The sequence below is a fragment of the Bufo gargarizans genome, chromosome 11, assembly GCF_014858855.1.
Source record: "Bufo gargarizans isolate SCDJY-AF-19 chromosome 11, ASM1485885v1, whole genome shotgun sequence".
NCBI classification, from domain to species: Eukaryota; Metazoa; Chordata; class Amphibia; order Anura; family Bufonidae; genus Bufo; species Bufo gargarizans.
Window position 1 is genome coordinate 65,968,135 of NC_058090.1, and position 14,316 is coordinate 65,982,450.

At 43.8% G+C, this 14,316-nt stretch overlaps 1 protein-coding gene across 1 annotated transcript in view; it reads left to right on the plus strand.

Moving 5' to 3' along the window:
* The window catches only part of HEATR5A (HEAT repeat containing 5A), a 154,185-nt gene that overhangs the window by 49,317 nt on the left and 90,552 nt on the right, over positions 1–14,316 (plus strand). The window contains exons 12-16 of the mRNA XM_044271730.1: positions 672–771; positions 968–1,077; positions 2,442–2,605; positions 9,171–9,346; positions 9,434–9,539. Of these exons, the coding sequence (XP_044127665.1) occupies positions 672–771; positions 968–1,077; positions 2,442–2,605; positions 9,171–9,346; positions 9,434–9,539 (656 nt within the window). The remainder of the gene's footprint in view (positions 1–671; positions 772–967; positions 1,078–2,441; positions 2,606–9,170; positions 9,347–9,433; positions 9,540–14,316) is intronic.

The window sequence follows — 14,316 nt, forward strand, 5'->3', positions numbered from 1 at the left end:
GCAAAACTTTTAATATTTTATAGCAGCATATCATAGGTATTAATCAGTGGAGGAAGGGCTGCAAACACCCTCACCGATTGCTAGAAGAAGGAGAGAGAAATGCACGCTGTGTCCTCTCTGCAAGAGAAGAAGCAAGAATGACCCAATAGAAAGTCTATGGGCCATCTTGCTTCCTCCCCTCTTTGTGAGCGCTTCTCTCTCCTCATTCTAGCAATTGTTGAGGGTCTTAGGACTTAGACTCTCGCCAATAAAAATCTTTGATATGTCGCTATGACATCAAAAGTTTTATGAAAGCTCAGTGACCATTTAAAATAAAGCTGCTTTAGATGGAAACCCTGGGTCAGGTTTACAAATAAAAATGTGCCAGTTGGTATAAGCTTATGCACAATTTGGCACATCTTATGTCTAGTCTAAGTCTACCACACTGTGTAAAGACTTATAGCAAAAAGAAATGTGTGCACTGGCTTGCAGTAAGTCCACAGCAGAGCCATGGGCACACACCCTGTTAGAGATATGGAGCTGTGTATCACTGCCTGGTTTCTCCATACAGCACCATTTTGCGAAGACATTCCTCTAGAAGCAATGATGTTATAATTGAACTTGTACATTTATATTACCACTACCAGTGATGCATTTTTTTCTGATATCCAACTCTTTCCTCTTTTTTCCAGCTATACATAGCCTTATGTTACATTGTGGAGATCTCGTGACTGAAGAGGTTTTGGAGAAGCTCCTTCCTCCTCTTCCATTCGCTGTAGCTTTGCTTGCCCAGTAAGTGTTCACAAAGTTAAGAGTGAATGGGCCACAGCACTTAGGTTTTGGAAAACCTCTTCATCCTCATTTCTCATATGTTTAACTCCCAATGTTATAGCCCTAAGATACATTTTGCTTTCTCGTTACCTTTATTAATTCAGTTACCCCATCTCTTCCATATCCACTGTGTTACTAAACTCTTTTTTGTTTCTAGATTACCCAGCCTACAGAAGCTGTATGGAAACTCTTTAAAGGCTTGCTCCGTGTTGTACAGACAAAGGCTTTACCAGTTGCTAATTTCGATGCCATCTAAAGCATATCAAGGTATCGCTCTTTAATATTCCGCTTGAAAATACTATAATAATCATACACAATTCATTTATCCCCTTAGTGACCGGCCTATTTTTGGGACCAAGCAATTCTTTTTTTCTTTTTTTTTTTTTTTTTTTTATCGTCTCATTCCAAGACCTTTGACTTAGGTATGAGGGCTTGTTTTTTTGTCGGACAAGTTTTTAATTTGGTACACATAGCTTACTGATTAACTTTTATTAACTCTTTTTGGGAGGGGAATAGGAAAAAACAGCAATACCACTATTGAGTAAAATTGTAAATTTGAGGCATTAATCATTCGACATAAATAACATTATAACTTTATTTTCTGGGACAGTACGATTACAGTGATACCAAATACATATAGTTTTATGCACAATAAAAACCCTTTTTTCTTTGCATCTCAGCATCCCAGGACCCATAACTTTATTTTTAATGTCTGAGGGCTTGAACTTTGCAGTACAACTTGTACTTTTCATTGGTATCATTTTGGAGTACATAAAACTTTGATTGATTTTTATTCTGTTTTTGTTGGCAAACAAGCAATTCTGGAATTTTTAAAAAATTTTGATATTTCACTGTTTGGGATAAATTACATGATAATTGTAGTGCAATAATACCAAATATGCGAAGGGTATTTTATTTTAGCATTTTTTTCCATTGAAAAGCTTTTTTACCAATGGAAAAAAAGGTGTACCGTAATAGTTTTTTTTTTTTTTACTTGGAATTTTTTATTTTATTTAATCAAATGTGTTTTTTTTTTACTATTTACCAGTCCCACAAGGGAACTTTAATAGGCAATCTTTTGATCGCTTCTATAATACATTGTAATTGCTTATGAAATGCAGTGCTGTACTGACCCCCCCCCCCCCCCCCCCACACACACACACACTACTCCACCCACAAGGCTGCACTAGAGAGGTGTGGCTTGCTATGATACACTGCAGGCATGGCTGGGGCCTTCAGTAGGTTCCAGCCTGCCATGCACAGACATTGGCACTCCACAATCTCATTAGTTGGGTGCCAATGGGAGACAGAGGGAGTCCACTACCACTGTAACTGCTTGGATGCCACAATCACTAATGACTGTGGCATCTAAGGAGTTAAACGTCCCGGATCTGCTCTTCTGCAAGTACAGGCTATTACAGCAGGAGCCTGAGGCCCCACTCTCCACTGCATGGGAGACCCATTCAGCGCTTAGACTGGTCCACCGTAAAAAAATATAAAAATGGGCACAACATAAGGCATCTTAGTGACTGCTGTAAAAAAAAAAACATATTGTTGTGTTAAAGTTATGTCCTAATACATTCAGTGTTGTCACAGCTTACAGACTGTATATTTCTCATTCATTTTCATAGGAAGCCTTTGTGCAATTATAAAGGAACTGGTTGCAGATCTGTCTGCCCCTGACTACATGCCTAGCGGAGCTGTATTCCTACTGCCATCACTTTGTCATCCTGATGATTTAATACTCTTGGGTCCTTTGCTTCAGGAGAGCGACCATAGAGCTATAGAAGAGGAGGTGATAAACTTAGACTGGTTTGATTAGTAGGCTTCTAGTAGCTGATGTTTATGACTGATGCAAGCTTATGTTCTTTTCACACCATAACTGTTTCTTGCAGTTTCTTCATGTTCAGTTTAGGCACTCTTTTTGTTTAAAGAAGCACTCCCACAAATTTTCTTTATTTTGGCCTGTTAGAAAGGTACACAATGTAAACTGTAGTAAAAGTAATCTTACCAGTGACTGTATTTGTGACTTATAACCTCCCTTCTGATCCTCAGCTGCGTCATGTAACCAACTTTTTTGATCTCCAACTAGCACAGGACAGGAAATCGTTTTTTGTATTGATTCCTATGAGACTGACATTGAGGCTCCCTTAGGATTAGGGCTCATGCACACGACCATATGCCCTCCAAGACATACAGTCCGTGAGTGGGCCATATGTCCCGGAGCGGCATACATCATGCGCACAGCATCAGAGGTTACTATGATACTGTGCACATCGGGCCGCCCGCGGGACTATTGTCCTGCACTCATATGATATTATGAGTGCGTGACAATAGCCCCACGTGCGGCACGATGCGCATGAGCCCTTACATAGATAAACTAGCTTCCTGTCCACACATAAGATGCTGTGTTGTTTGGAAAGTCAGAGTTCTGGTCACATGAGACAGATGAGGCTCGGAAGGGAGGTTATAACTCACAAATACATACACTAGTAAGATAATTACGTTCACTACAGTTTACGATATGTACCTTTCTAACAAGTCAGAGAATAACATTTTGGAAGGGAATGCGTCGGAGGGAATGCGTCTTTAAAGTATTTGTCTGAAGAAGATAACCCTTGTCCACATGCACTGTAAGGACATATGGATGTCATAGGCGTCTAAGAGTCAAAATGGAGAGCTGCTCTATAACAGGCTGTATGTCTTCACATCCTGAAGACTGTAGTAATATATGACATTTCTCATTTAATTGACTTACATTATTTTCAGCTGTCTTAACCCCTTCGCTACCAGCGCCGTACATGTACGGCACTGAAGCACTGTGTAAACATGGAGTCAGCTCGCACGTGCAACTGGCACCATGGCTGGCAGATCTCTACTGTTTCAAACAGCAGAGACCTGTGGCTAATTACCATAACCGGCAATAATGCTGATCATGGTAATTAAAGGCTTTAGATGCCGTGATCAAGTGAGATGCTTCCTACCGATGCCCCGTGCAGCAAATGGAGGCATCAGTAGTTGCGCTGAACACTGTAAGCCTCGCTGACGAGGCAGGCCAGGATAAGAAATGAGCAATTTCTAGTGTAAATGTTTCTTTAAAAATCCCTGATAGAACAAAGTTTAGATCACCCTCCCTCTTTCCTTACAATTAAAAAATAAATACCTAAATAACAATAAATATAAACATCATGGGTATCACCGCAACTGAAAACGCCAATACGGCGAATGGCAATTTTTTTCATTGCTTCTCTTACCCAAAAAAATGTTTAAAAAAAAAGTGTTTAAAAAGTCACGCACACTCCAAAATTATATCAATAAAAACGACAGATTGTCCTGCAAAAATGAGCCCCTAAACAGCATGGGGGTTGGAATATGGTGATGTAAAATTTTTTTTTTTTTTTTTTATCAAAGGTTTATTTTATTTTTGCACTATTTAGACATAAAAAAAACCTATACATTTGGGATATCGTTGTAATTGTACTGACCCAGAGAATGAAGGGCAAACAAAATGCCGTGGGAACAAAAGCTGTAAAACGGTGAAGGAATTGTGTTTTTTTCCAATTCCACCCCATTCGGAATTTATATACCGCTTCCCACTACATTTTATGCCATAATTAATGGTGGCATTAGAAAGTCCAACTTGTCCCGCAAAAAATAATCCCTTGGAAATATAAAAAAGTTATGGCTCAAGGAAAATAGAGAAGAAAAATGAAAACACAAAAATGAAAAAAAAACTTTTGGGATCCTAAATTTTAAAGCACACACATCCTGCTGTACTACCTCTATAAACTATACAAGCAGGTACTGTAGTGCTGATAAGGGACTGACATGGTTGAATAGCTTTAATATTTAAAAAAATATATATATTTTTTTCTTCTTAAGACTTGGGCCTCTTGCACACAACGGTATGCGTTTTGTGGTCCACTAATTTGCAAAACAGGGATACTGGCTGAGTGCACTATTCTAGAAACGCCTATTCTTGTCAGCAAAAATAGGACATTTTCGTTCTCTTTTGCGGAGCCGTGGAACAGACGTACAGATGTTGATGGCACATGGTGTGCTTTCCACATCATTTATGGCCCCTTAGAAATGAATGAAAAAAACTAGTGGCAGACCTGTTCAGTGGTCTGTGTGTATATATATAAATATATATATATATATATAGCTGTATAGTGCTGGCATCTTGTGCTGGAAAAGAGAACAGTCTGGCTTATGCATAAGCTCTGTTTACCACCCACTGCAACCTTTCCCTAGAAGAAAACTGTCAATTGTGTTTTTTAGTTAGAAAAGAGAAGCGAGCGCTTGTAGTGGTGGTTTATATAATGGGAGAACAAAAGAGTCTTGCAAAAATAATTCAGATTGCCTGATTCTTGTGTTCCCTGTCATTATCTACCTGGGAAGACTCATGAGTTAATCTAGATTTACATGACTTGTGGTTTGGAACGATTATCTGGAACGAACGTTCCCACTGATCTGCCCACCTAAAGGTGCTGGAGATCACGCTTGTTCATCGGGTGAAATGATCTGAGGTGCGGACGCCTCAATCATCATTCCTGGGCAGCAGAGCGTCCTTTCTAAACAGCGCTCTGCTGCCCAGGAACAATGCAGCTGTATGAGCACGAGCAATAGCAGCAGCCATCGCTCATCCCCATTAGGGATCGACCGATATTGATTTTTTAGGGCCGATACCGATACCGATAATTTGTGAACTTTCAGGCCGATAGCCGATAATTTATACCGATATTCTGGGAATTTTCATTTTTGAAAAAAAAATTAAAATTCCCACAAATCTGCTGAAAATTAATGTTTATTGTTAATGTGTATTTTTTTTTTTTTTGTAAATCTTTCTTTTTCATTTATATTTAATATTTTGGTGTTTTTATTTTTATTACTTTTTTTTTTTTTTTTAAACTAACTTTTAGCCCCCTTAGGGACTAGAACCCTTGTCCTATTCATCCTGATAGAGCTCTATCAGGGTGAATAGGAGCTCACACTGTCCCTGCTGCTCTGTGCTTTGTGCACACAGCAGCATGGAGCTTATCATGGCAGCCAGGGCTTCAATAGCGTCCTGGCTGCCATGGTAACCGATCGGAGCCCCAGCATTACACTGCTGGGGCTCCGATCGGAGGAGCAGGGGAGAGGGAATCCTGTGGGGGGCGCACTGCGACTGGGGTGGGGGGGAGCGCACCACTGCTTAATACTGGGGGGGAGGGGGGGGGCGCACTGCGCCACCAATGCTGAATACTGGGGGGGCTTGGGGGGGAGGCGCACTGCGCCACCAATGTCTAATATTGGGGGGGGAGGGGGGGCGCACTGCGCCACCAATGAAGCTTAATCTCTAATTTATTCATATACAGGAGGCGGGAGCTGCAGGATCACATAGCCGGCTCCCGACCTCTATGAGCTGTAGCTGCGATCCGCGGCACCTGAGGAGTTAACTACCGCAGATCGCAGCTACAGCTCATAGAGGCCGGGAGCCGGCTATGTGATCCTGCAGCTCCCGCCTCCTGTATATGAATTAATGTGAGATTAAGCTTCATTGGTGGCGCAGTGGCCATAGCTCCTCCCCTCCTCTTGTCCCCTGTCCTCCCATTGGCTGGAGCGGCAGCAGCAGCACAGGGGGAGGAGACACTGCTCCTTCTCCCCTGTGCTGCTGCTGAGGGAACACGGAGAGCGCTGTCAGCAGCGCGATCTGTGTTCCCAGGACGTTATCGGAATATCGGCAAAATAAATGCCGATACCGATAACGTTCAAAATCCTGAATATCGGCCGATAATATCGGTAAATCCGATAATCGGTCGATCCCTAATCCCCATACTGTGGAGGTGATCATGGAGCATTTCACCTCCCTTACTGTCTGAATGGAGCCTTACAGGGGGGTGATCAATGACAGGGGGGTGATCAGGAAGTCTATATGGGTGATCACCCCCTTGTCATTGATCACCCACCTGTAAGGCTCCATTCAGACGTCCGTATGTGTTTTGCGGATCCGATCCGTAAAAATCATATGGACGTCTGAATGGAGCCTTTCAGAGGGGTGATCAATGACAGAGGGGTGATCACCCCATATACACTCCCTGATCACCCCCCCTGTCATTGATCACCCCATGTAAGGCTCCATTCAGACATTTTTTTCGCCCAAGTTAGCGGAAATATTTTTTTTTGTTTGTTTTTTCTTACAAAGTCTCATATTCCACTAACTTGTGTCCAAAAAATAAAATCTCACATGAACTCACCATACCCCTCACGGAATCCAAATGCGTAACATTTTTTAGACATTTATATTCCAGACTTCTTCTCACGCTTTAGGGCCCCTAAAAAGCCAGGGCATTTTTTTTTTTTTTCTCACAAAGTCTCACTTTCCGCTAACTTGGGCCAAAAATTTCAATCTTTCATGGACTCAATATGCCCCTCACGGAATACCTTGGGGTGTCTTCTTTCCAAAATGGGGTCACTTGTGGCGTAGTTATACTGCCCTGGCAATTTAGGGGCCCATATGTGTGAGAAGTAGTTTGCAATCAAAATCTGTAAAAAATGACCGGTGAAATCCGAAAGGTGCACTTTGGAATGGGGGTCCCTTTGCCCACCTTGGCATCAAAAAAGTGTCACACATGTGGTATCGCCGTACTCAGGAGAAGTTGGGGAATGTGTTTTGGGGTGTCATTTTACATATAACCATGCTGGGTGGGAGAAATATCTTGGCAAAAGACAACTTTTCAATTTTTTTTATACAAAGTTGGCATTTGACCAAGATATTTCTCTCACCCAGCATGGGTATATGTAAAATGACCCCCCAAAACACATTCCCCAACTTCTCCTGAGTACGGCGATACCAGATGTGTGACACTTTTTTGCAGCCAAGGTGGGCAAAGGGGCACATATTCCAAAGAGCACCTTTCGGATTTCGCAGGCCATTTTTTACACATTTTGATTGCAAAGTACTTCTCACACATTTGGGCCCCTAAATTGCCAGGGCAGTATAACTACCCCACAAGTGACCCCATTTTGGAAAGAAGACACCCCAAGGTATTCCGTGAGGGGCATGGCGAGTTCCTAGAATTTGTAATTTTTTGTCGCAAGTTAGTGGAATATGAGACTTTGTAAGGAAAAAAAATAAATAAAAATAATCATCATTTTCCGCTAACTTGTGACAAAAAATAAAAAGTTCTATGAACTCACTATGCCCATCAGCGAATACCTTAGGGTGTCTACTTTCCGAAATGGGGTCATTTGTGGGGGGTTTCTACTGTTTGGGCATTGTAGAACCTCAGGAAACATGACAGGTGCTCAGAAAGTCAGAGCTGCTTCAAAAAGCGGAAATTCACATTTTTGTACCATAGTGTGTAAACGCTATAACTTTTACCCAAACCATTTTTTATTTTTTTTTGCCAAAACATTTTTTTTTTATCAAAGACATGTAGAACAATAAATTTGGCGAAAAATTTATATATGGATGTCGTTTTTTTTGCAAAATGTTACAGCTGAAAGTGAAAAATTTCATTTTTTTGCAAAAAAATCGTTACATTTTGCTTAATAACAAAAAAAGTACAAATGTCAGCAGCAATAAAATACCACCAAATGAAAGCTCTATTAGTGAGAAGAAAAGGAGGTAAAATTCATTTGGGTGGTAAGTTGCATGACCGAGCGATAAACGGTGAAAGTAGTGTAGTGCAGAATTGTAAAAAGTGGCCTGGTCATTAAGGGGGTTTTAGCTAGCGGGGTTGAAGTGGTTAAGGAAGATACAATTAAATATGCTCTTTAAAGAGGACCTTTTCATGTTTTTTTGTATTAATTTAGATAAATACCTTTAGTTGCGGGGTACCCTGATGCTGATGCTGCCACCCTGCCTGATTTTTTTAAATAACGCTCCTTCATCCGCTGTGCCCCCCTGTATTTTTCCCGCTCAGTATGCTAATACTGAGCATCGGTAGAGGGAGGAGGAGACGCCAGGGTTTCTCAATGGGCGTCTCCCTGGCTGTGCCGTGATCCAATCACAGCGGAGAGCGTCACAGCCTGGGAGAAAAAAAAAACTCACCACCTTCCTGGCTGTGACGCTCTCCACTGTGATTGGATCTCGGCACAGCCAGGGAGACGCCCATTGAGAAACCCTGGCGTCTCCTCCTCCCTGTACCGATGCTCAGTATTAACAGACTAAGCGGGAAAACTTCAGGGGGGCACAGCGGGCGCAGGAACGATATTTTAAAAAATCAGGCAGGGTGGCAGCATCAGCATCAGGGTACCCCGCAAGTAAAGGTATTTATCTCAGTCCTTTAGTTTTAGTTTTTCATGTATGTTATACAATGTTTCATTGTTACATTTTCTTTTTGTTGATGTTTTCTAATGATTTATATAATCTACAGTTTCTCCTCAGTAATGGGATTCCTGGTGGTAGTTTGGAATATGACCCCCATGCCATCTACCATATGCCCTCTGAAGGAGAATCTGTTCCTAGCCCTCTGCCACCAGCCTTTACAGTCATTCAAGCTGCGGCCTCGCTCTTTGGAGTTTTGTTGTCCAATATGCCGGAGTCACAGAGGTAATATTGGTTTTGTCATGGTTATAAATATTTTATTCAGGAATTTCATCTAGCAAAATTAAGTAATTAACATATTGAGATTTTCAGAACTCAGATATTGGATCAGTTGGTGGATGCTATCAAGCAGTCAAAGGGCTCCCGTCAGCAGAGTGTCCAGTTATCTGCCTTGTCTGCTTTGTGCTGCTTCCTTAAAGTAAGTGTTTGCGTATGTTGATCTTTGTATTTTGAGTGTTGTGATTGTAATTGTTCATCTATTAACTACATGTCGTTTTTAGGCCCAACATTATAAGCTGATTATTTTTTAATTGGGGATTTTTTTATTAAACTTTTTTTTAATTACATAGTAACATATTTTATAAGGCTGAAAAAAGACATCTGTCCGTCCAGTTCGGCCTGTTATCCTACACGTTGATCCAGAGGAAGGCAAAAAACAACAACTGTGAGGTAGAAGCAATTTTCCCCACTTAAGGGGTAAAAAAAATTCCTTCCCATCTCCCTGGATCAACTCTCTAGTAGCTATATCCTGTAATATTATTACACTCCAGAAATACATCCAGGCCCCTCTTGAACTATTTTAGTGAACTCACCATCACCACCTCCTCAGGCAGAGAGTTCCATAGTCTCACTGCTCTTACCGTAAATAATCCTCTATGTTTGTGTACAAGACGCAGAGGATGTCCCCTCGTCACAGCCACAGTCCTGGGGATAAATAGATGATGGGAAAGATCTCTGTACTGACCCCTGATATATTTATACATAGTAATTAAATCTCCCGTCAGTCATCTTTTTTCTAAAGTGGTACTGTAGTTGCCCCATTCCAGTTATTACTTTAGTTGCCCTCCTCTGAACCCTCTCCAGCTCTGCTATGTCTGCTTTGTTCACAGGAGCCCAGAACTGTACACAGTACTCCATGTGTGGTCTGACTAGTGATTTGTAAAGTGGTAGGACTATGTTCTCATCACGGGCATCTATGCCCCATTTGATGAAACCCATTATCTTTTTGGCCTTGGCAGCAGCTGCCGGACACTGGTTTCTACAGCTTAGTTTTATGTTCACAAAAATTCCTAGGTCAGTGTTAGTGTTAGGGCTCCGTTTTTGCGGAACCATCTATTGAAAATGGTATGCACAGCCCAATTTTTTCTATGTAATTACTGTATATTGTATATGCCATACGGAAAAATGGAATGGAAACGGAAGCAAAAAACTAAGAAACTGATCCGTTAAAAACAGATCGCAAAACACTGAAAAGGCCATACGGTCGGGCGAACATGCCCTTCCCCTGTGTTTTACCATTTAGTATGTACGGGTGACTTACATTATTCCTTCCCATGTGCATAACCTTACAATTTTCAGTGTTAAACCTCATCTGCCATTTCTCTGCCCAAGCCTATGCAAGCCTTCTACAAGATCATTAATAAATATATTGAAGAGAATAGGGCCCAATACTGACCCCTGAGGTACTTCACTAGTGACAGTGACCCAATCTGATTGTGTACCGTTAATAACCACCCTCTGTTTTCTATCACTCAGCCAGTTACTTACCCACATACAGATGTTTTCTCCCAGTCCGAGCATTCTCATTTTATATACTAACCTTTCATGCGGTACATTGTCAAATGCTTTGGAGAAGTCCAGATACACGACATCCATTGATTCGCCGCTGTCTAGTCTAGAACTTATCTCCTCATACAAACTGATTAAATTAGTTTGACATGACCGATCCCTCATGTAGTCATGATGATATGGCAAGATAGCATCTCTTAGAAAACCTTCAAACAGTTTACCCACAACAGATGGTAAACTTACTGGCCTATAGTTTCCAGGCTCTGTTTTTGGACTCTTTTTGAATATTGGCACCACATTTGCTATGGGCCAATCCTGAGGAACACTCCCTGTCAGTATGGAGTCATTAAATATCAGAAATAAGGGCCTGGCTATGACATTACTTTATTCCCTTAGGGTATGGGAGTGTATGCCATCTGGTCCTGGCGATTTGTCTATTTTAATCTTTTTAAGACGCCGCTGTACTTCCTCCTGGGTCAGACGGGGCACTTTTAATGGGGAATTAACTTTTGCATTACATTGCATTTCATCTGACAGTTTTTTTCCCCAGTGAATACAGTGGAGAAAAAAATATTTCTCGCCCATATTCATTGGGGGACACAGAAACGGTGGGTATAGCTATGTCCTCTATGAGGCGTTGACACTAGGCAGAAGTTGTTAGCTCCTCCTTTGGCAGCTATACCCCCTCCAGCCTGGAGAGAGCGCTTCAGTTTTTCCTAGTGTCCATAGGAGGCAAGACCTCCCTGCTCTGCAGGGTGGCTTCCTAGAAGATTTTTTTATTTTATTTTTTATTTTTATTTTCTTCTTGGCCTGTCACGCTGCCTCCTCCCCCCACAAGAAGACAAGGTGGTCCAGGGCAGCCCTGCTCCCCTGCATCCCGCTAGCCAAGGGGTCACCTAGGTTCGCCAAAGAGATGACCCTCCCGCCATACCAGACTCCTGCCACTCCGGTGCCAGCTGCTGAGAAGGTGACCCTGCTGGAAAAGGCAACCTTATGGGCCCACTTAGGGAGGGTGAAGAGAAGAGGAGGAATATAGGTGAGTTCACAGGACTAGATGAGTGTGTTAACCCTCTCCCTCCCTCCCTATTTGGCAAAGCACTGGGCTCCCTGCTTCCCCCTCCCTCCCCCTGAGCCAGACACTGGGCTTCATTTATCCTAGCCCTGGACCGTTTTGGTAGATTCCCTCCCCTCTCCCTCTGTGCCGACACTACACGGGCACATAGGGGGTTAATGGCCATATCTCTTGCAGGCACTGTTATGCACAGTGGGCGGCCAGGCGCACCACTGTGCTCTGAGTTTTTTTACATCGCTACAGGAGGGGAGCGGAGGAGGCTCCCGCTCCCCAGCGCCATAATCTGCCCTTTTAGGGAGCGGGCACCAAACGCGCTGCTCCAGGAGTGTAACACCAGCACGGTGTCCGAGCGCTGTTAAATTTAGGCCCTGGCTTTACTTTGGGCCTACCCCTTCCTTTCTTCCTCCGGCCCGCGCAAGGCCTCCAAGGCCAGGGTGCGCAATGCCGGCGCATTCTAATGTCACTTTACGCCCCTCTGTGCCTTGGCCGGCCTGACTGTACACCGGGGGTGCCTTCCGGTCGGTTGTGTCCATAACTTAGGCCCCGGCTTCTTCCCGCCTTACTTCCCCCTCCCCCAGTAGCCCACAGAGCCCTGCCCCCAGTTCTCAAGACAGTTAACCCTTCCTGGCCAGCCATCTCTTGAGGCTGGCGCAGGATTATGTCTATCTGCAAGGCAATGGGTTTTAATGCTGCTAATTTAACCCCTTCCTGCCTCTTGTCACCTGAGGCTGGGCATCCAAGTTTTATAAAACAAAAAGTCTATTCGGGTCCTGCCCCCTCATGCCTCATAGCCGCAGGACCACCCTGTCTGTGTCAGACTGAGCCCGTGTCCTAGCACGGACAGAGAAGGACCTCTCAGTTCCCAATCCACCCTACAGGGTCGCTTGATTGGTGTTCTCCACCTGCGTAATCCAATGGTGGCCCTCCGGACCTTCCAAATCACCCTCCGGGCCGTTTGGTTAATATGGCACTACCTGCGCGATCCACTGGTGGACCTATGGACCTTCCCAATCACCTTCGGTGTCATTTGGTTGATAAAACACTAACTGCAAAATCCACTGATGGACCTTCCCAATCACCCTCCGGGGTCATTTGGTTGATATTCTCCACCTGCGCAATCCAATGGTGGACCTCTAGACCTTCCCGATCACCCTCCCGGGACCTTTGGTTGATGAGCACTGCCTGCGCACTGCAATGGTGGATCTTCGGACTTCCCAATCTCCCTCCAGGGTTGCTTGGTTGATAAAGCACCTACTGCCCAATCCGGTGAGTGAACCTCTAGAAGTTACCATTCCACCCCTGGGTAGTTTGGTTGATAACTCCCACCGGCGAGCCTGCGACTGCCATGGGTAAGATTCTGAGAGGCAAGACTGCACACAGCGGGCCAGAGCAGGATATATTCCTCCTTGGTCACCTCCACACCCCCACCCTTCCTCCCTAGGGTCACGCTCAAACGCACCCTCCCTCCCTGGAGAGGTTTGGTCCGAAGGGGGGGGTCAGTGGTTCGGTCTCTGCCGTAATTCCAGTGCAATCTTCCAAGATGGCGTCCGAGGTGGACAGCAGTACTTGTCGTATGCATTTCCCCCTTCCTTAGGCGGAGTTTTTGCACTACTACTGGATGCAGTACTTCCCTTGGATATTACCTCCCTCCATTGGGGTCTAACCGCACTAGAACTGTTTCAGTGCTGGCAGTAGGCATTCCCCTTTTTGTAGGTGGCAGAACTGCATTCCCACTGGGGACAGTACTTACTGTATGCATTAGCCTCTTCCATAGGTGGCTCTATGGCATTATCCCTGGTTCAGTGTTTGCTGTATGTCTTACCCCCTTACATAGGTGGGGTATTGATACGGGACTCTCCATATGCCTTGCCCTTTCCGTAAGAGGCGTATTCTGTCTACTTGGATTCAGTTCCTGCTAGTTGCATTAATGCATTGCCATCCTTCATGGTGGAGTACTTGCACTACCACTGAGTGCAGTGCTTGCCGTAGGCATTACCCCTTTTCATTGGTGGGATAAATGCAACATTGCCCCTTCCACAAGTGATCCACTACCTTGGGAATGAGTACACCTCTTGGATGCTGCACTTACACCACTCCACGGCTATAGATGCCTTAGCTTCTTCTACAAGTGGAGCGTAGCGAGTATCGATACACGCTGGTGCCCTGTACTCTTCTTCTAATGGTATTTTGGTGCAGCCAGTGAATACTGTGGCTGTTTCCACGTTGTGTCCTTTTCCTTCGGTGCCGGTTTGGGGCATGAATATGACAACCTCTCTCCTCAGGGGGTTTTGACAGCCATATAAAGCAATTTGCCACTGCAGCTTTGCAAGGCTCA